Genomic DNA, 16,592 nt, shown 5'->3' with positions numbered 1-16,592 from the left:
GAGATAGGGGTAGAGAGAGAGAAAAGAATAGAGATAGGGGGTAGAGAGAGAGAAAGAATAGAGATAGGGGGTAGAGAGAGAGAGAAAAAGAATAGAGATAGGGGGTAGAGAGAGAGAGAAAGAATAGAGATAGGGGGTAGAGAGAGAGAGAAAGAATAGAGATAGGGGTAGAGAGAGAGAGAAAGAATAGAGATAGGGGGTAGAGAGAGAGAGAAAGAATAGAGATAGGGGTAGAGAGAGAGAGAAAGAATCGAGATAGGGGGTAGAGAGAGAGAGAAAGAATAGAGATAGGGGGTAGAGAGAGAGAGAAAGAATAGAGATAGGGGGTAGAGAGAGAGAGCAGAGAAATATAGAGAGAGGAGAGGAAGAGAGTTATGTCCGAAGCAAAATAGGGTTTTATGGGAAGCTAGGCAGGGGGACACATCATCTATAACATGGTTGCTGTGAGGAAGAGACGTGAGTTACATTTCAAGTAAATAACCGAGTGTGTGTGTCGACTCTCACCTGTGTTATAAAAGAAGGCTTCTACGAAGCTGCAGTTCTTGAATAATGAGCCTACTGTTGACACGTCATCAAAGTAACAGTTCTGAAATGTGGAGTCTATGAAGGTGACGGACTTCAACTTCATGCTGATGAACCTAGCGAGCCGGATATGAGATTAGGTCAGAAGGAGAGGAGGAGAGGAGGAGAGGAGGAGAAAAAACAACAACAAACATCAACACTTATTTATGGTCTACACACACAAAGCTGAGGAGCTGAGATTGTAATCAGGCAAATAAAGGATTTATGCTATCCTCTCCAGCAGTCAGCGGTGTGAGACCACTAACTAGGAGCCAAGCCTGGCCTATACGCTGACTCAGCCCTTTCTAACCGCGAGATAAGGAGACGCGTTGAACTGGACTGGGCTGGACGGGACTGATTTAAGACTTTACAAAACAGAGACGCAACGCAGGTCCACTGGCCAGTATTGTTGATGCACAAAAAAAAGTGCATACACACACACACACACAAACACACACGCGCGCAGTGTTGAGATGAACTAAGTTCACGTATTTACAGCTCTAATCGATTGTTTTTCCGTTCTGAGGTAACCATGGTTTCTAATGTAAGCAGTGTAGTACGTCAACACGGTCCTGTGATATTGTCGGATATATCCCAGCATGCCTGTCTCTTATCCACCCCCACAGCTACTGTATTACGATACTGCCTCTCATCTAATCTAATATATGTGTGTTGTGTCATGTTGTGTTCCAAGATAAGATACAGAGGAGAAGCATAATACAAATATACATTGAGGTGTCTCCTCTGGCCTCTGAAAGAGGCAATAGTAACCTTGAGAGAGAGAGAGAGAGAGAGAGAGAGAGAGAGAGAGAGAGAGAGAGAGAGAGAGAGAGAGAGAGAGAGAGAGAGACAGAGAGAGAGAGAGAGAGAGAGAGAGAGAGAGAGAGAGAGAGAGAGAGAGAGAGAGAGAGAGAGAGAGAGAGGGAGAGAGAGAGAGAGAGAGAGAGAGAGAGAGAGAGAGGAGAGAGAGAGAGAGAGAGAGAGAGAGAGAGAGAGAGAGAGAGAGAGAGAGAGAGAGAGAGAGAGAGAGAGAGAGAGAGAGGCCAAGAAGGAGGGAGGGAGGGAGAAGGAATGGTTGGGAGGAGGCGAGGGAGAGAGATGATGTTTTTTGTAATTTCCTGGAGGCGGTGTAGATAAAGGAACGGTGTGTTGCTTACAGGGATGACGGATCACACTGCAGACAAGGAATGAGATACTTTAAATATATTATCATTGGAGAAACTGGGGGTTCTGAGAGAGCCTGTTGAACACATTAGAGACAGTCCCTTTAAGAGAGTCTGTTGGTTACAATGCCTGGCATTGATGAAGACTCCGTTGATGTGTGTGTGCGTGTGCGTGTGTGTGTGTGTGTGTGTGCGTGTGTGTGTGTGTGCGTGCGTGCTGACACAGTACCTGTCGTTGACGAACACTCCGTTGGTGTGTATCTGGTTCTCCAGGGTGAAGTTAAAGGTGAAGTCTTCTATATGTTCGTTGTTGTGAGTCTTCACTCTGGAGGCGTACTCATCAGACTGAAGGTGATGGATGACATCAGGGAACCACACTGATAGGCCGTAGTACCTGCACACAGGAAAGTACATCATCGTGGCTTGTTTTGTTTCAACGTGGTTCATTTGAAAAGTAGTGCAATGTATTATTGATGCTAAGTGGTTACTTTAGTGAACGAAAATATAAATGCAACATGTAAAGTGTTGGTCGCATGTTTCATGAGCTGAAATAAAAGATCCCAGACATTTTCCATAATGCACAAAAAGCTTATTTCTCTCAAATGTTGTGCACAAATTAGTTTACATCCCTGTTTATTGAGCATTTATCCTTTGCCAAGATAATCCATCCACCTGACAGGTGTGGCAGATCAAGAAGCTGATTAAACAGCATGATCATTACACAGGTGCACCTTGTGCTGGGGACAATAAAAGGCCACTCTAAAATGTGCAGTTCTGTCCCACAACACAGATGCCACAGATGACTCAAGTTTTGAGGGAGCGTGCATTTGGCATGCTGGCTGCAGGAATGTCCAACAGAGCTGTTTTAGAGAATTTGGCAGTTTATCCAACCGGTTTCCAACCGCACACCACGTGTAACCACGCCAGCCCAGGCCCAACATCATGGTTCTTCACTAGCGGTATTGTTCGAGGAGGGGGGGAGGTGCTGAGGAGTACTTCTGTCTTTTGTCGGGAAAAACTCATTCCAATTGGCTGGGCCTGGCTCCCCAGTGGGTGGGCCTATGCCCTCCCAGACCCACCCATGGCTGTGCCCCTGCCCAGTCATGTGAAATCCATAGATTAGGGCCTAATACGTTTATTTAAATTGACTGATTTACTTCTATGAACTGTAACTCAGTAAAATCTTGGAAATTGCTGCATGTTGCATTTATATTTTTGTTCAGTATAGATGGGCGATCACCTTTCCCTGTTAGCGTGTTAGCATTTATCACAGGGATATCAGCGAGACACCGGCTAGACCTCAGAGTCAGACACTTCCTTGTGAACACACAGACTCAGCTGGGACAGACTGATAGCTGGGATAAGTACTGCTGAGAGAAGAGCAACACTTCCACACCTTCATCTAATGAACAGAGGACAATCTTACCCAAAAGACAATGTAAACCACACGATGGCCAGTTTGATGGTGTTGTCTCTGACCGGGTAGTTGAAACATTTCATGAACGTTAACCAGATCTAAACAGAGTAAATGAGAGAGAGATGGAAATAGGGAGAGGGTGATCAATTCATTCATCATGATGCTTTCATATCATCTGGGAATCGGACTCCTACCCCTCTGAGTTCGGTCCTGATCCTGAAGAGGACTTTGGCCACAGGGTTGGCTGAGTCTGACTGCATCTCCACCAACTCATCCAGATGCTTAGGAAGCTTTATCTTGTTCACCTACAGTACAGGGGTAGACACAGTCAATGTGTAGATAGATAGATAGATAGATAGATAGATAGATAGATAGATAGATAGATAGATAGATAGATAGATAGATAGATAGATAGATAGATAGATAGATAGATAGATAGATAGATAGATAGATAGATAGATAGATAGATAGATAGATAGATAGATAGATAGATAGATAGATAGATAGATAGATAGATAGATAGATAGATAGATAGATAGATAGATAGATAGATAGATAGATAGATAGATAGATAGATAGATAGATAGATAGATAGATAGATAGATAGAGAACACAATTAGACCCAACCAAATCATGAGAAAACAAAGAGATAATTACTTGACACATTGGAAAGAATTAACAAAAAAACAGAGCAAACTAGAATATTTGGCCCTAAACGGAGAGTACACAGTGGCAGAATACCTGACCACTGTGACTGACCCAAACTTAAGGAAAGCTTTGACTATGTACAGACTCAGTGAGCATAGCCTTGCTATTGAGAAATGCCAACGTAGGCAGACCTGGCTCTCAAGAGAAGACAGGCTATGTGCACACTGCCCACAAACTGAGGTGGAAACTGAGCTGCACTTCCTGACCTCCTGCCAAATGTATAACCATATTAGAGACACATATTTCCCTCGGATTACACAGATCCACAAAGAATTTGAAAACAAAACCAATTTTGATAAACTCCCACATCTACTGGGTGGAATACCACAGTGTGCCATCACAGCAGCAAGATGTGTGACCTGTTGCCACAAGAAAAGGGCAACCAGTGAAGAACAAACACCATTGTAAATACAACCCATATTTATGTTTATTTATTTTCCCTTTTGTACTTTAACTATTTGCACATCTTTACAACACTCTATATAGACATAATATGACATTTGAAATGTCTTTAGTCTTTCGAAACTTCTGTGAGTGTAATGTTTACAGTACATTTTTATTGTTTATTTCATTTTTGTTTATTATCTACTTCACTTGCTTTGCCAATGTAAACATATGTTTCCCATGACAATACAGCTTTTGAATTGAGAGAGAGACAGAGAGTGAAAGAGAGAGAGAGAGAGAGAGAAAGAGAGACAGACAGACAGAAGAGTGCGAGCAAGCAAGAGAGAGAGAGACAGAGAGTGAGAGAGTGAGAGAGAGAGAGAGAGAGAGAGAGAGAGAGAAAAGAGAGACAGACAGACAGACAGACAGACAGACAGACAGACAGACAGACAGACAGACAGACAGACAGACAGACAGACAGACAGACAGACAGACAGACAGACAGACAGACAGACAGACAGACACACAGACACACAGACAGACAGACAGAAGAGTGCGAGCAAGCAAGAGAGAGAGAGGTACTGTATACTCACAGTAAAGACTTTCTCTGGTTCTCCGCGGGCCCTCATGTTGGTGTCGTGGATCTGTTTCAGCACCATCCAGGCCTCGTCATGTTTACCCATCTATACACAGAGAGGAGGGTTACGCACACGCACACATGCACACGCACACACACACACACACACACACACACACACACACACACACACACACACACACACACACACACACACACACACACACACACACACACACACAGACACAGACACAGACACAGACACACACACACACACAGACACACACACACACACTCCTTACCTCTAGGAAAAATCGTGGGCTCTCAGGTATGAAGGTGAGTGCTACGACAGCACACACACAGGGCAGAGCACACACCACCACAAACACTCTCCAACTGTGGAACTGGTAAGCCGAGCCCATACTGAAACTCCAACCTGCACACACAAACAGAAACCACCAATCAGATACAAGCAAAATTAGCACAGAAATAGTATGATGTATTTTTGTAAAAAGTATGAAGGTCTGAAAATCTTGTGCCTCCAAGCACCCTCGGATGAAGGTCTGAAAATCTAGTGCCTCCAAGCACCCTTGGATGAAGGTCTGAAAATCTAGTGCCTCCAAGCACCCTTGAATCATCAACCTGTTTCATTATTGTCTCTTATGAGGAAACACACACTTCTATTTTCCACATGAGATGCAGCATGTTGATGGTAATGAGAATGACTGGAGGCTGAAGAACACCATATGGTGAAGAGAACGGGAGAGAAAGAGAGAAGGAGAGATGGAGAGAGAGAGGGAGAGAGAAGGAGTGAGAGGGAGAGAGAGAGAGAGGGAGAGAGAGGGAGAGAAGGAGAGAGAGAGAGGGAGAGAAGGAGAGAGAAAGAGAGGGAGAGAGGGAGAGAAGGAGAGAGAGGGAGAGAAGGAGTGAGAGAGGGAGAGAAGGAGAGAGAGAGAGTGAGAGGGAGAGAGAGAGAGGGAGAGAGAGGGAGAGAAGGAGAGAGACAGAGAGGGAGAGAGAGAGAGGGAGAGAGAAGGAGGAGAGGGAGAGAGAGAGAGAGAGGGAGAGAGAGAGGGAGAGAAGGAGAGAGAGAGAGGGGAGAGAAGGAGAGAGAAAGAGAGGGAGAGAGGGAGAGAAGGAGAGAGAGGGAGAGAAGGAGTGAGAGAGGGAGAGAAGGAGAGAGAGAGGGAGGGAGAGAGAGAGAGAGAGAGAGAGAGAGGGAGAGAGAGAGGAGAGAGAGAGGGAGAGGGAGAGGGAGAGAGAAGGAGAGAGAGAGGGAGAGAGGGAGAGGGAGAGAGAAGGAGAGAGAGAGAGAGAGAGAGGGAGAAGGAGAGAGAGAGGGAGAAGGAGAGAGAGAGGGAGAGAAGGAGAGAGAGAGGGAGAGAGAGGGAGAAGGAGAGAGAGAGAGGGAGAGAAGGAGAGAGAAAGAGAGGGAGAAGGAGAGAGAGAGGGAGAGAAGGAGGGAGAAGGGGAGAGAGATAGAGGGAGAGAAGGAGAGAGAGAGAGGGAGAGAGAGAGAGGGAGAGAAGGAGAGAGAGAGAGGGAGAGAGAGAGAGAGGGAGAGAGAAGGAGTGAGAGGGAGAGAGAGAGAGAGGGAGAGAGAGAGAGAAGGAGAGAGAGAGAGGGAGAGAGAAGGAGTGAGAGGGAGAGAGAGAGAGAGAGGGAGAGAGAGAGAGAAGGAGAGAGAAAGAGAGGGAGAGAGGGAGAGAAGGAGAGAGAGGGAGAGAAGGAGTGAGAGAGGGAGAGAAGGAGAGAGAGAGAGGGAGGGAGAGGGAGAGGGAGAGAGAAGGAGAGAGAGAGGGAGAGAGGGAGACGGAGAGAGAAGGAGAGAGAGAGAGAGGGAGGGAGAAGGGGAGGGAGAGAGGGAGAAGAGGAGAGAGAGGGAGAGAAGGAGAGAGAGAGGGAGAAGGAGAGAGAGAGAGGGAGAGAAGGAGAGAGAAAGAGAGGGAGAAGGAGAGAGAGAGGGAGAGAAGGAGAGAGAGAGAGAGGGAGAGAGAGAATGAGAGAGAGAGGGAGAAGGAGAGAGAGAGAGAGAGGGAGAAGGGGAGAGAGAGAGAGAGGGAGAGAAGGAGAGAGAGAGAGAGGGAGAAGGAGAGAGAGAGAGAGAGGGAGAAGGAGAGAGAGGGAGAGAAGGAGAGAGAGAGGGAGAAGGAGAGAGAGGGAGAGAAGGAGAGAGAAAGAAAGGAGAAGGAGAGAGAGAAAGAGAGAGAGGGTGAGAAGGAGAGAGAGAGAGAGGGAGAGAAGGAGAGAGAGAGAGGGAGAGAAGGAGAGAGAGAGAGGGAGAGAAGGAGAGAGAAAGAGAGAGAGAGAAGGAGAGAGAAAGAGAGGGAGAGAAGGAGAGAGAGAGAGAGAGAGAGAGAGGGAGAGAAGGAGAGAGAGAGAGGGAGCGAAGGAGAGAGAGAGAGAGGGAGAGAAGGAGAGAGAAAGAGAGGGAGAGAAGGAGAGAGGGAGAGGGAGAGAAGGAGAGAGAGAGAGGGAGAGAAGGAGAGAGAAAGAGAGGGAGAGAAGGAGAGAGAAAGAGAGGGAGAGAAGGAGAGAGAAAGAGAGGGAGAGAAGGAGAGAGAGAGGGAGAGAAGGAGAGAGAGAGAGGGAGAGAAGGAGAGAGAAAGAGAGGGAGAGAAGGAGAGAGAGAGAGAGAGAGAGGGAGAGAAGGAGAGAGAAAGAGAGGGAGAGAAGGAGAGAGAGAGAGGGAGAGTAGGAGAGAGAGAGGGAGAGAAGGAGAGAGAAAGAGAGGGTGAGAAGGAGAGAGAAAGAGAGGGAGAGAAGGAGAGAGAAAGAGAGGGAGAGAAGGAGAGAGAAAGAGAGGGAGAGAAGGAGAGAGAGAGAGGGAGAGGGAGAGAAGGAGAGAGAGAGAGGGAGAGAAGGAGAGAGAAAGAGAGGGAGAGAAGGAGAGAGAGAGAGAGAGAGAAGGAGAGAGAAAAAGAGGGAGAGAAGGAGAGAGAGAGAGGGAGAGAAGGAGAGAGAGAGAGGGAGAGAAGGAGAGAGAGAGAGAGGGAGAGAAGGAGAGAGAGAGAGAGGGAGCGAAGGAGAGAGAGAGAGAGAGAGGGAGAGAAGGAGAGAGAAAGAGAGGGAGAGAAGGAGAGAGAAAGAGAGGGAGTGAAGGAGAGAGAAAGAGAGGGAGAAAAGGAGAGAGAGAGGGAGAGAAGGAGAGAGAGAGAGAGAGGGAGAGAAGGAGAGAGAAAGAGAGGGAGAGAAGGAGAGAGAAAGAGAGGGAGAGAAGGAGAGAGAGAGGGAGAGAAGGAGAGAGAGAGGGAGAGAAGGAGAGAGAAAGAGAGGGAGAGAAGGAGAGAGAGAGAGGGAGAGAAGGAGAGAGAAAGAGAGGGAGAGAAGGAGAGAGAGAGAGGGAGAGAAGGAGAGAGAGAGGGAGAGAAGGAGAGAGAAAGAGAGGGTGAGAAGGAGAGAGAAAGAGAGGGAGAGAAGGAGAGAGAAAGAGAGGGAGAGAAGGAGAGAGAGAGAGAGAGAGAGAGGGAGAGAAGGAGAGAGAAAGAGAGGGAGAGAAGGAGAGAGAAAGAGAGGTAGAGAAGGAGAGAGAAAGAGAGGGAGGGAAGGAGAGAGAAAGTTGTTGTGACTAATTGACACAGCTCTCTGAGGACAGCTAAGCAAGGCCTCAGGTAACAGCCTCAGTTAGCAACCACTGCACACACTACCTTCTCTCTCTCTCTCTCTCTCTCTCTCTCTCTCTGTCTTTTCTTCTCTGTATCTATTATTCTCTTACTTATAGGAAGGAATGTAGGCCGACAGTACATAAAGTATATCTTCAGCATCCCCTGAACAGGATGTAAATAAAGACACACAGCAAGCAGACAGTTGGTGATTTTACAGTCAGTGTATGGGTGGTATTCTGGCTTGCCCCTAGGGTGGAGGGAGAAAGCCACAGAGCTGTCATATGATAGAATAGAATACATAAAAATATAATCAATGTATTATATTAAAAAAGTAAATCAATCCATGGATTCTATTTCTATGGTTATGTCAGGGAGATTCCAGAAGTATAAGGGGGAGTTATGGTGATATCACAGTATTGTAAACCAAATCCACAAACAGCATTGTAAACCAAATCATGTCTGTTGGAGGGTTGTGTGTGTGTGTGTGTGTGTGTGTGTGTGTGTGTGTGTGTGTGTGTGTGTGTGTGTGTGTGTGTGTGTGTGTGTGTGTGTGTGTGTGTGTGTGTGTGTGTGTATGTGTGTGTGTGTAGACTCTACCAGTACATATCTCATTAGGGAGAATACAGCTATAATGGACTGGAGGGTATGGCTGACTGACACACACACATATGCACACGTACAAGCATCCACGAGCACACACACACAACACGATTTATTGAGCTACGCTATGCAGTATAATGCAATGTCACACCACACACACATACACACCTGCAGTATCCTTGGTCTCAGCGCATTGCCCACGACCAATGTTAAATCACTGAGCAAATGTCAGGTCTACTGAGCGCAAACTTGAACGTCGTAAAAACTCTGTGCAACTTCCAGCGCACGCTTACTGTGAACACTGTGGCTGTACCCGCTTTAAGTTATTATTATTAGTAGTAGTAGTCATTTTTTTACCTCCTTTTTCTCCCCAATTTCGATCTTGTCTTATCGCTGCAACTCCCCGGCGGGCTCTGGAGGTGGAGGTCGGATCATGCGTCCTCCGAAACATGAAACTACGCTTCTTAACACCCGCCCGCTTAACCCGGAAGCCAGCTGCACCAATGTGTCGGAGGAAACACCGTTCAACTGACAACCGAGGTCAGCCTGCAGGCGCCTGGCCCACCACAAGGAGTCGCTAGAGCGCGATGAGCCAAGTAAAGCACGACCAGCCAAACCCTCCCAAAACCCGGATGACACTGGGCCAATTGTGTTCCGCCCTATGGGACTCCCGATCACATCCGGTTGTGACACTGCCTGGGATCGAATCCAGGTCTGTAGAAACGCCTCTAGCACTGCGATGCAGTGCCTTAGATTGCTGCGCCACTTGGGAGGCCCTTCAGTTAGTTTTAACAGTGGTCAGGTAGGCTACTGTGGCTATTTGATCATAATGTAGACCTGTACCAGAGTGGCCTACCATCAATAACAATGGAGAAAATGCATTTTATCGTGGAAATAGTTGTTCTATCATTCAGCCTACAGTAGCAGCCAATGGAGAAAATGCATTTTATCGTGGAAATAGTTGTTCTATCATTTAGCCTACAGTAGCAGCCAATGTGTGGGTTCAATGAAGGTCTACATTCCATGAGACTTTGAAAAAACATGCAGGGCTTGACATTAACCTTGTTTCTCCACTTGTCCTTAAGACAAGGAGGTGACTGAAATGTTATTGTGTTTTTTGACGCAAGAAACCACTTTACAAAACAAAAAAATGCATCATTATTCCCATAGCATTATCACAGAGAATCAGCCAAATGATGCTACCCTCTGCCTATTGGCTACTTAGCTTTTTCAAGCCTGTCTCAAAACACAACATTGGCCTTTTAAAACAAACAAAAAAGCTCTTTACATGACTATTTTTTCATGTCTAGAAATGCAGACAAATTGTGCTCTTGTAGGAAGCAATCACTACCCCATTGCTGACTACAAATGATCTATAACTGGTCTAATAACTCACTAACTAGCAAAGGATATGACTCTCGTTTTGATCTCAAAACAAGCGCATCTACTCACAACCGCTCATGCCGTAAACACAGTCCAGTTCAAAGTAAATGGCACAGATCCATTTATGGCAATGGTCTATTTGCATATAGGCCAACTGCAGCTCTGATTGGTTATGGCGCACTGGTCTGTGTCGTGCAATACAATATAATCCTACTCTGACGTGTTCTGCCTACATCAAAATCTCTTGCATAGTTTGTTTTGTTTCGGTATGTTGCATTGAAAGTGGCCAATATTGCATTGATTCGATCACAATTCCCACAGTAAAGGGAAAAGTTGATAGTGTTAACTAATGGGGAAAAATTATTCTGCACAGCAGTCCCAGGGGAGCTGCGCGCAAGCGCACACAGGCAGTTTAGAGGGAACATTGCGTCACGACATAAACACCCATGCACCCATGTTGTCCATACTGTATGTACACACCACGTACAGCAATTATGTTCCAGACTCTGCTCATTCTGATGTCTTCATTTCTTGTCTCTTCTTCTTCTATTATTATTATTATGAATATGTAATTATAAATATATATACAGTATCAGTCAACATTTTAGACACACCTACTCATTCACGGGTCATTATGAATATGTAATTATAAATATATATACAGTATCAGTCAACATTTTAGACACACCTACTCATTCACGGGTCATTATGAATATGTAATTATAAATATATATACAGTATCAGTCAACATTTTAGACACACCTACTCATTCACGGGTCATTATGAATATGTAATTATAAATATATATACAGTATCAGTCAACATTTTAGACACACCTACTCATTCACGGGTCATTATGAATATGTAATTATAAATATATATACAGTATCAGTCAACATTTTGGACACACCTACTCATTCACGGGTCATTATGAATATGTAATTATAAATATATATACAGTATCAGTCAACATTTTAGACACACCTACTCATTCACGGGTTATTCTTTATTTTTACTATTTTATACATTGTCAAATAATAGTGAATACATCAAAACTATGAAATAACACATGGAATCATTTAGTAACCAAAAAAGTATTAAACAAATCAAAATATTAAACAAATCAAAATATATTATAATTATAATGCATTCCATGAAACTGATTGAGAGAATGCCAAGAGTGTGCAAAGCTGTCATCCAAGGAAAATTGTGGCTACTTTGAAGAATCTAAAAATATAAAATACACTTGGACTTGTTTAATACTTTTTTGGTTACTACATGATTCCATATGTGTTATTCCATAGATTATGTCTTCACTATTATTCTACAATGTAGAAAATAGTACAAATAAAGAAAAACCCTTGAATGAGTAGGTGTGTCCAATCTTTTGACTGGTACTGTATATTTTTTGTATTAGTATTTCACTGTTAGACATTTACTGTACAGCTGGAGCTAGAAACACAAGCATTTCGCTGTATCTGCTTTAAAGGAGTAGTTCACTATTTTACATCTTGATGTTAGAAGGTTCCTCGCCCTGAAAGTAGTCTACAGGCCAGGAGAAACTGTAATCCATTGTTCAGTTCAAGGGCGTAACTTTGTGTTGGATTTTGGGGGGATTAGGGTCAATGGGTTTCCGTTGTCAACACCGCTCTAGGGGGACCCGGCGGTACAGTATGCAGTTGGATCTCCCATGCCCCACATGGGAGATTTAAAAAAGCATTAAAAAGTTGTGAAATTGTTATTTCTGGTTAATTTTGAAGTGAAAATACATTTAAAAAAATGTGCTGTTAAATTGGTTAATATACTACAATCACAACGGAAACACCAATATTTTTTTATATTACTTTAAACTGTGTTCTTACTTTTAACAGTTCAGAACCCTTATTTAACTACATTTACATGTCAAAAACTATTATTCTATTTATGTACCCATCATTACGCTTGGCTAGTACATGGTCGTGAATAACTCATTTCTTATACCCAATTAACTTAAAAGGAGTCGAGGGAATCTGAGTCCACAAACTTCTTACTTGGTTACACAATTTAATTGCAGTGTTAATTCATAAAATAATTCAGTGACAGTCAAACTACACTACATGACAAATTTATGTGGACACCTGTTCGTCAAACATCTCATTCTAAAATCATGGGCATTCATATGAAGTGTCCTCCCTTTGCTGCTCTAACAGCTTCCTCTCTCCACTCCATTCAGCCACAAGAGCATTAGTGAGGTCGGGCACTGATGCTGGGCGATTAGGCCTTTGGCTCGCAGTCAGTGTTCCAATTCATCCCAATGGTTTTTGATGGGGTTGAGGCCAGGGCTCTGCGCAGGCCAGTCAAGTTCTTCCACACAGATCTCGCCAAACAATTTCTGTATGGACCTCGCTTTGTGCACGGGGGCATTGTCATGCTGAAACAGAAAAGGGCCTTCCCCAAACTATTGCCACAAAGCGCACACCACCCACCACTTCTGTCCACTAATGTCCAGTCCAGTTAACAAAGTCGACAAAGTTAGGGCAAGAGTTGCATTCCAAAGAGATATCCGGGATTGTAACGTAACATGGAAACATGGCCGAATACAAACAGTGTAGTTATTCCCTCCGTAAGGCAATCAAATGAAACCAAATGAAATCAGAATGTAGGCAACAACATTTGGTATAGCACGTGGGCTAGAGTCAGCAAAGATGAGGAGTTGAACTGATAGTTCCAAACCTGTGTGCAACTTAAATTGCTGTGCAACATGCTTTACCAGACTGCCTTATAACTCAAATTCCAAATTCTCACCTGATGACCTGTTATTCCTCTCCCTGTGCCTCAACATGGGCAGGGATCTCCCTCTACTAACTGTCCCTGACCCCCGTGTACTGTCAGTAAAGAGGAGGAATTGAACTGATAGGGCTTTTTAACTCAAAATTCTCACTTGATAACCTGTTCATCTTCTCCCTGCTTCAACATGGACGGTGCTCTCTCTCTATCTCTCTCACTCACTATATTGCTCTCTCTCACTCACTTTGAACCCAGTCATAATCATATGATCAGCTATGATCTACTGCTGCTTATCTGAACCTGCAATTGAAAAGGCAAAAGGGGAAGCTCCAGATACTGTGCTGGCTTTGATCAAAGATGTTGTATTACCAACCCAAGATAGACCACAGCCTGTCATTTCCAACGGGAGCAAATTAATCACAGTGGGCAGAACAAGCAACAAGGTGGGCAGAGCCAAACACGAGCTAGCGAGATCATATTGCCACATTCTAGCATGTAATCACGTTTTTTTTGTCTTTGGAACACCTACTCTGTGATGTACATACGTGCAATAACCCAATTCGCCCTTGCACTCTTTCTAAAAAAATGCAATTTTTGTATTGAGATGTATTCAAATGTTTCATAGATGAGAAAATTTGCAGAATGTCGGGCAAATTCCATCTCGCTCCACCTTCTCCCACTGCTGGCCACTGGGATTCCTCTCATCACCAAATTTGGTGATGAGTGGAAATACTGGACGGATGCTTCAGATTTATACATCCAGTGAAACATCTGGCTCATTCTTCTATCTGTGCTTTGGAGCTAGCTTAGCTAGCTAATGTTAGCCTAGCAAAAATAGCCAACTTAGCATTGGGTCACTCGGTATAAAACATTTTTTTACACAATCTTATCTCATCAGCAGTAGTTTGCTAACATAGGAATACATTTATGAAATGTTCATGAACTTTTACTCGTTTGAAACTCTCAAAACATTTATACATTGGAGCGCTCATGAATATAGCTGCGCTACGTCTCCTCAGCAAACACCACAAAGAGAGAGAGAGAGAGTAGTGCACGCTGTTGAACTGTTACTGCAGACCAAAGCAATACATTGGGCAGGCTGCCTCCTCATAAAATTAGAAAATGAGTCACTGTGGTGCAAAGCCACATAAAGCCATTAGCTGCCTGGCACTTTACAGTGGGGATGTTTTTCCAATCAAACTCATCATATTATATTATTGGGGGAGTTAAATTGACCTGTTTCTAATATTGGGGAGCTTCAGTTTTTCTTTAAACAACCATGACAAACTTCAGCTAACTTTAGCCACCGCTAGCTAAAAATCTATGGAAGTGATGGGTACATGTAAAAAAAATATATATATATTTTTAAAAACGACTAAATCACCTTTAGGTATCCTCAAACCAAATATGGAGTTGACTTCAGGTGGTTTGGAAATGATATATTTTTTAAGATAACATGCCCACCGTCACTTTAGACAAGAATGAACCATGGATTACAGTTTCTCCTTGCTCATAAACTACCTCCAGGGTCAGGAACCATCTAACATCATGTTGTAAAATAGTGAACTACTCCTTTAACATCTGCTAATCTGTGGACAAATAAACCCTGATTAGAATTGCAATTTGAGTGTACAGTATACAGTAACCACAGACATGCACAGCTCCTCACAGACACACACAAAACATTACGGCTGTGAGGTTACGCCCCTCAACTTAATTCAGCAAACACACATGCAAACACACACACAGACACTGAGGTTTTCCAGGAAGAGGAGTCCTGCAGCCTCTGGCCAGCAGCAGTCAATGAAGAGTCCACTGCGGCAGAACCTATGACACACACACGGCTGCTTCACACACACCACACACACACACACACACACACACACACACACACACACACACACACACACACACACACACACACACACACACACACACACACACACACACACACGGCTGCTTCACACACACACACACACACACACACACACACACACACACACACACACACACAGATGCTTCACACACACACACACACACACACACACACACACACACACACACACACACACACACACACACACGGATGCTTCACACACACACACACACACACACACACACACACACACACACACACACACACACACACACACACACACACACACACACACACACACACACGGCTGCTTCACACACACACACACACACACACACACACACACACACACACACAGCTGCTTCACACAGAGAGACAAAGGTGTTTTAACGGTGTGTGGAGCGTGTGTGTGTGTGAAGACATGTTGTGTGTTTTATGTCGAGTGCTTTTTTATCTTCTGCACTCAACAGTTTTTTATAGTAAATCAATGACTTCACTGATAATTCTACACTTGCCTACACTACATTGCATACACCACCATGCATTCACCACACCTCTTCAATCACCCCCCCTCCTTCGTCTCTATCCTTCATTTGCTCTCCCTTTCTCTCAATTCACCAGTCTTTCTTTTTCCTGTTCCCGTTCTCCCTCGTCCCTTCTCTCTCTCTCTCTCTCTCCCCCTGTCTCTCCCACTCTGCTTTTCTTTATCGATCACCCTCTGTCCCTCCCTCCCTCGCTCAGTTTTTCCTTCACCCTTTAAATATCCCTGACACCGCCCACATAAATCATCTTCACTTCTCCACTTCTCCTTCCCTCTTGCTTTTTCTTTCCTCTTGTCCTCTCCGTCTCTCCTTCTCTTTTCTAACTGTTGGCCCTCTCTCCTCTATTCTGTCCTTTCTTTCTCTAATCCCCTCTCGTTCTCTCTTTCGTCCCTCTTCTCTCGCTTTGGTTGCTGTTAAATATACTTGTCCATTCTAGGATACGGGTTGCAGCCCGTTCAGGCCTAAGTTGCTAATGTCAATCACGTGACAAATGTAACTTGCCGTAGAACGGTTATTATTGGAGAACTAAGTGAGTCACTCAGATAATCCTGTACCTGATAGGAGGACAGGGCTGTCAGTCACTCACCGTAGTGTGGTATGATGAGCCAGGCCATGGCTGAGGCGTAGATCCCTCCTATCATCCAGAACATGCAGAGCCAGCTCAGGTGCTCTCCTCTCTTCTCCCTCGCCAGGAACTCAGCAAAGTAGGGGAACACGATGGGCACAGCCCCACCAATCCTGCACGGGGACATGGGAAATATAGTCAGCACTACATGGACAAATTAACCGCAAAACATAGGGTCCATTTTTGGAGTGCCCCTTTTGTCCTTTTTGTCCAGTCATTGGTGTTGTATGTGTGTTTATGTGAGCAGTTCAGGAAACATGGCTGCTCTCATCTAACGCAATAGGACTGAGCCTGGAGAGAGAAACAGAAAGACAGAACAAGAGAAATAAAGAGTTAGAGAGAGCAATAGAGAAAGAGCAATAGACAGACAGACAGACAGACAGAC

General features: G+C 44.5%; 1 protein-coding gene across 1 annotated transcript in view; it reads right to left on the bottom strand.

Annotated features, from left to right (window-relative positions):
- The window catches only part of LOC112230803 (synaptic vesicle glycoprotein 2C-like), a 76,010-nt gene that overhangs the window by 5,023 nt on the left and 54,395 nt on the right, over window positions 1-16,592 (bottom strand). Inside the window, exons 4-10 of the mRNA XM_042311386.1 lie at window positions 16,169-16,320; window positions 5,113-5,246; window positions 4,827-4,916; window positions 3,336-3,446; window positions 3,151-3,239; window positions 1,954-2,118; window positions 505-638 (exon numbers count right to left, since the gene is read on the bottom strand). Coding sequence (XP_042167320.1) covers window positions 505-638; window positions 1,954-2,118; window positions 3,151-3,239; window positions 3,336-3,446; window positions 4,827-4,916; window positions 5,113-5,246; window positions 16,169-16,320 — 875 coding nt within the window. The remainder of the gene's footprint in view (window positions 1-504; window positions 639-1,953; window positions 2,119-3,150; window positions 3,240-3,335; window positions 3,447-4,826; window positions 4,917-5,112; window positions 5,247-16,168; window positions 16,321-16,592) is intronic.

This window comes from Oncorhynchus tshawytscha, linkage group LG33, assembly GCF_018296145.1.
Source record: "Oncorhynchus tshawytscha isolate Ot180627B linkage group LG33, Otsh_v2.0, whole genome shotgun sequence".
NCBI lineage: Eukaryota > Metazoa > Chordata > Actinopteri > Salmoniformes > Salmonidae > Oncorhynchus > Oncorhynchus tshawytscha.
The sequence above is the reverse complement of the archived record's forward strand: the minus strand, read 5'-3'. Positions and strand labels throughout refer to the sequence as shown.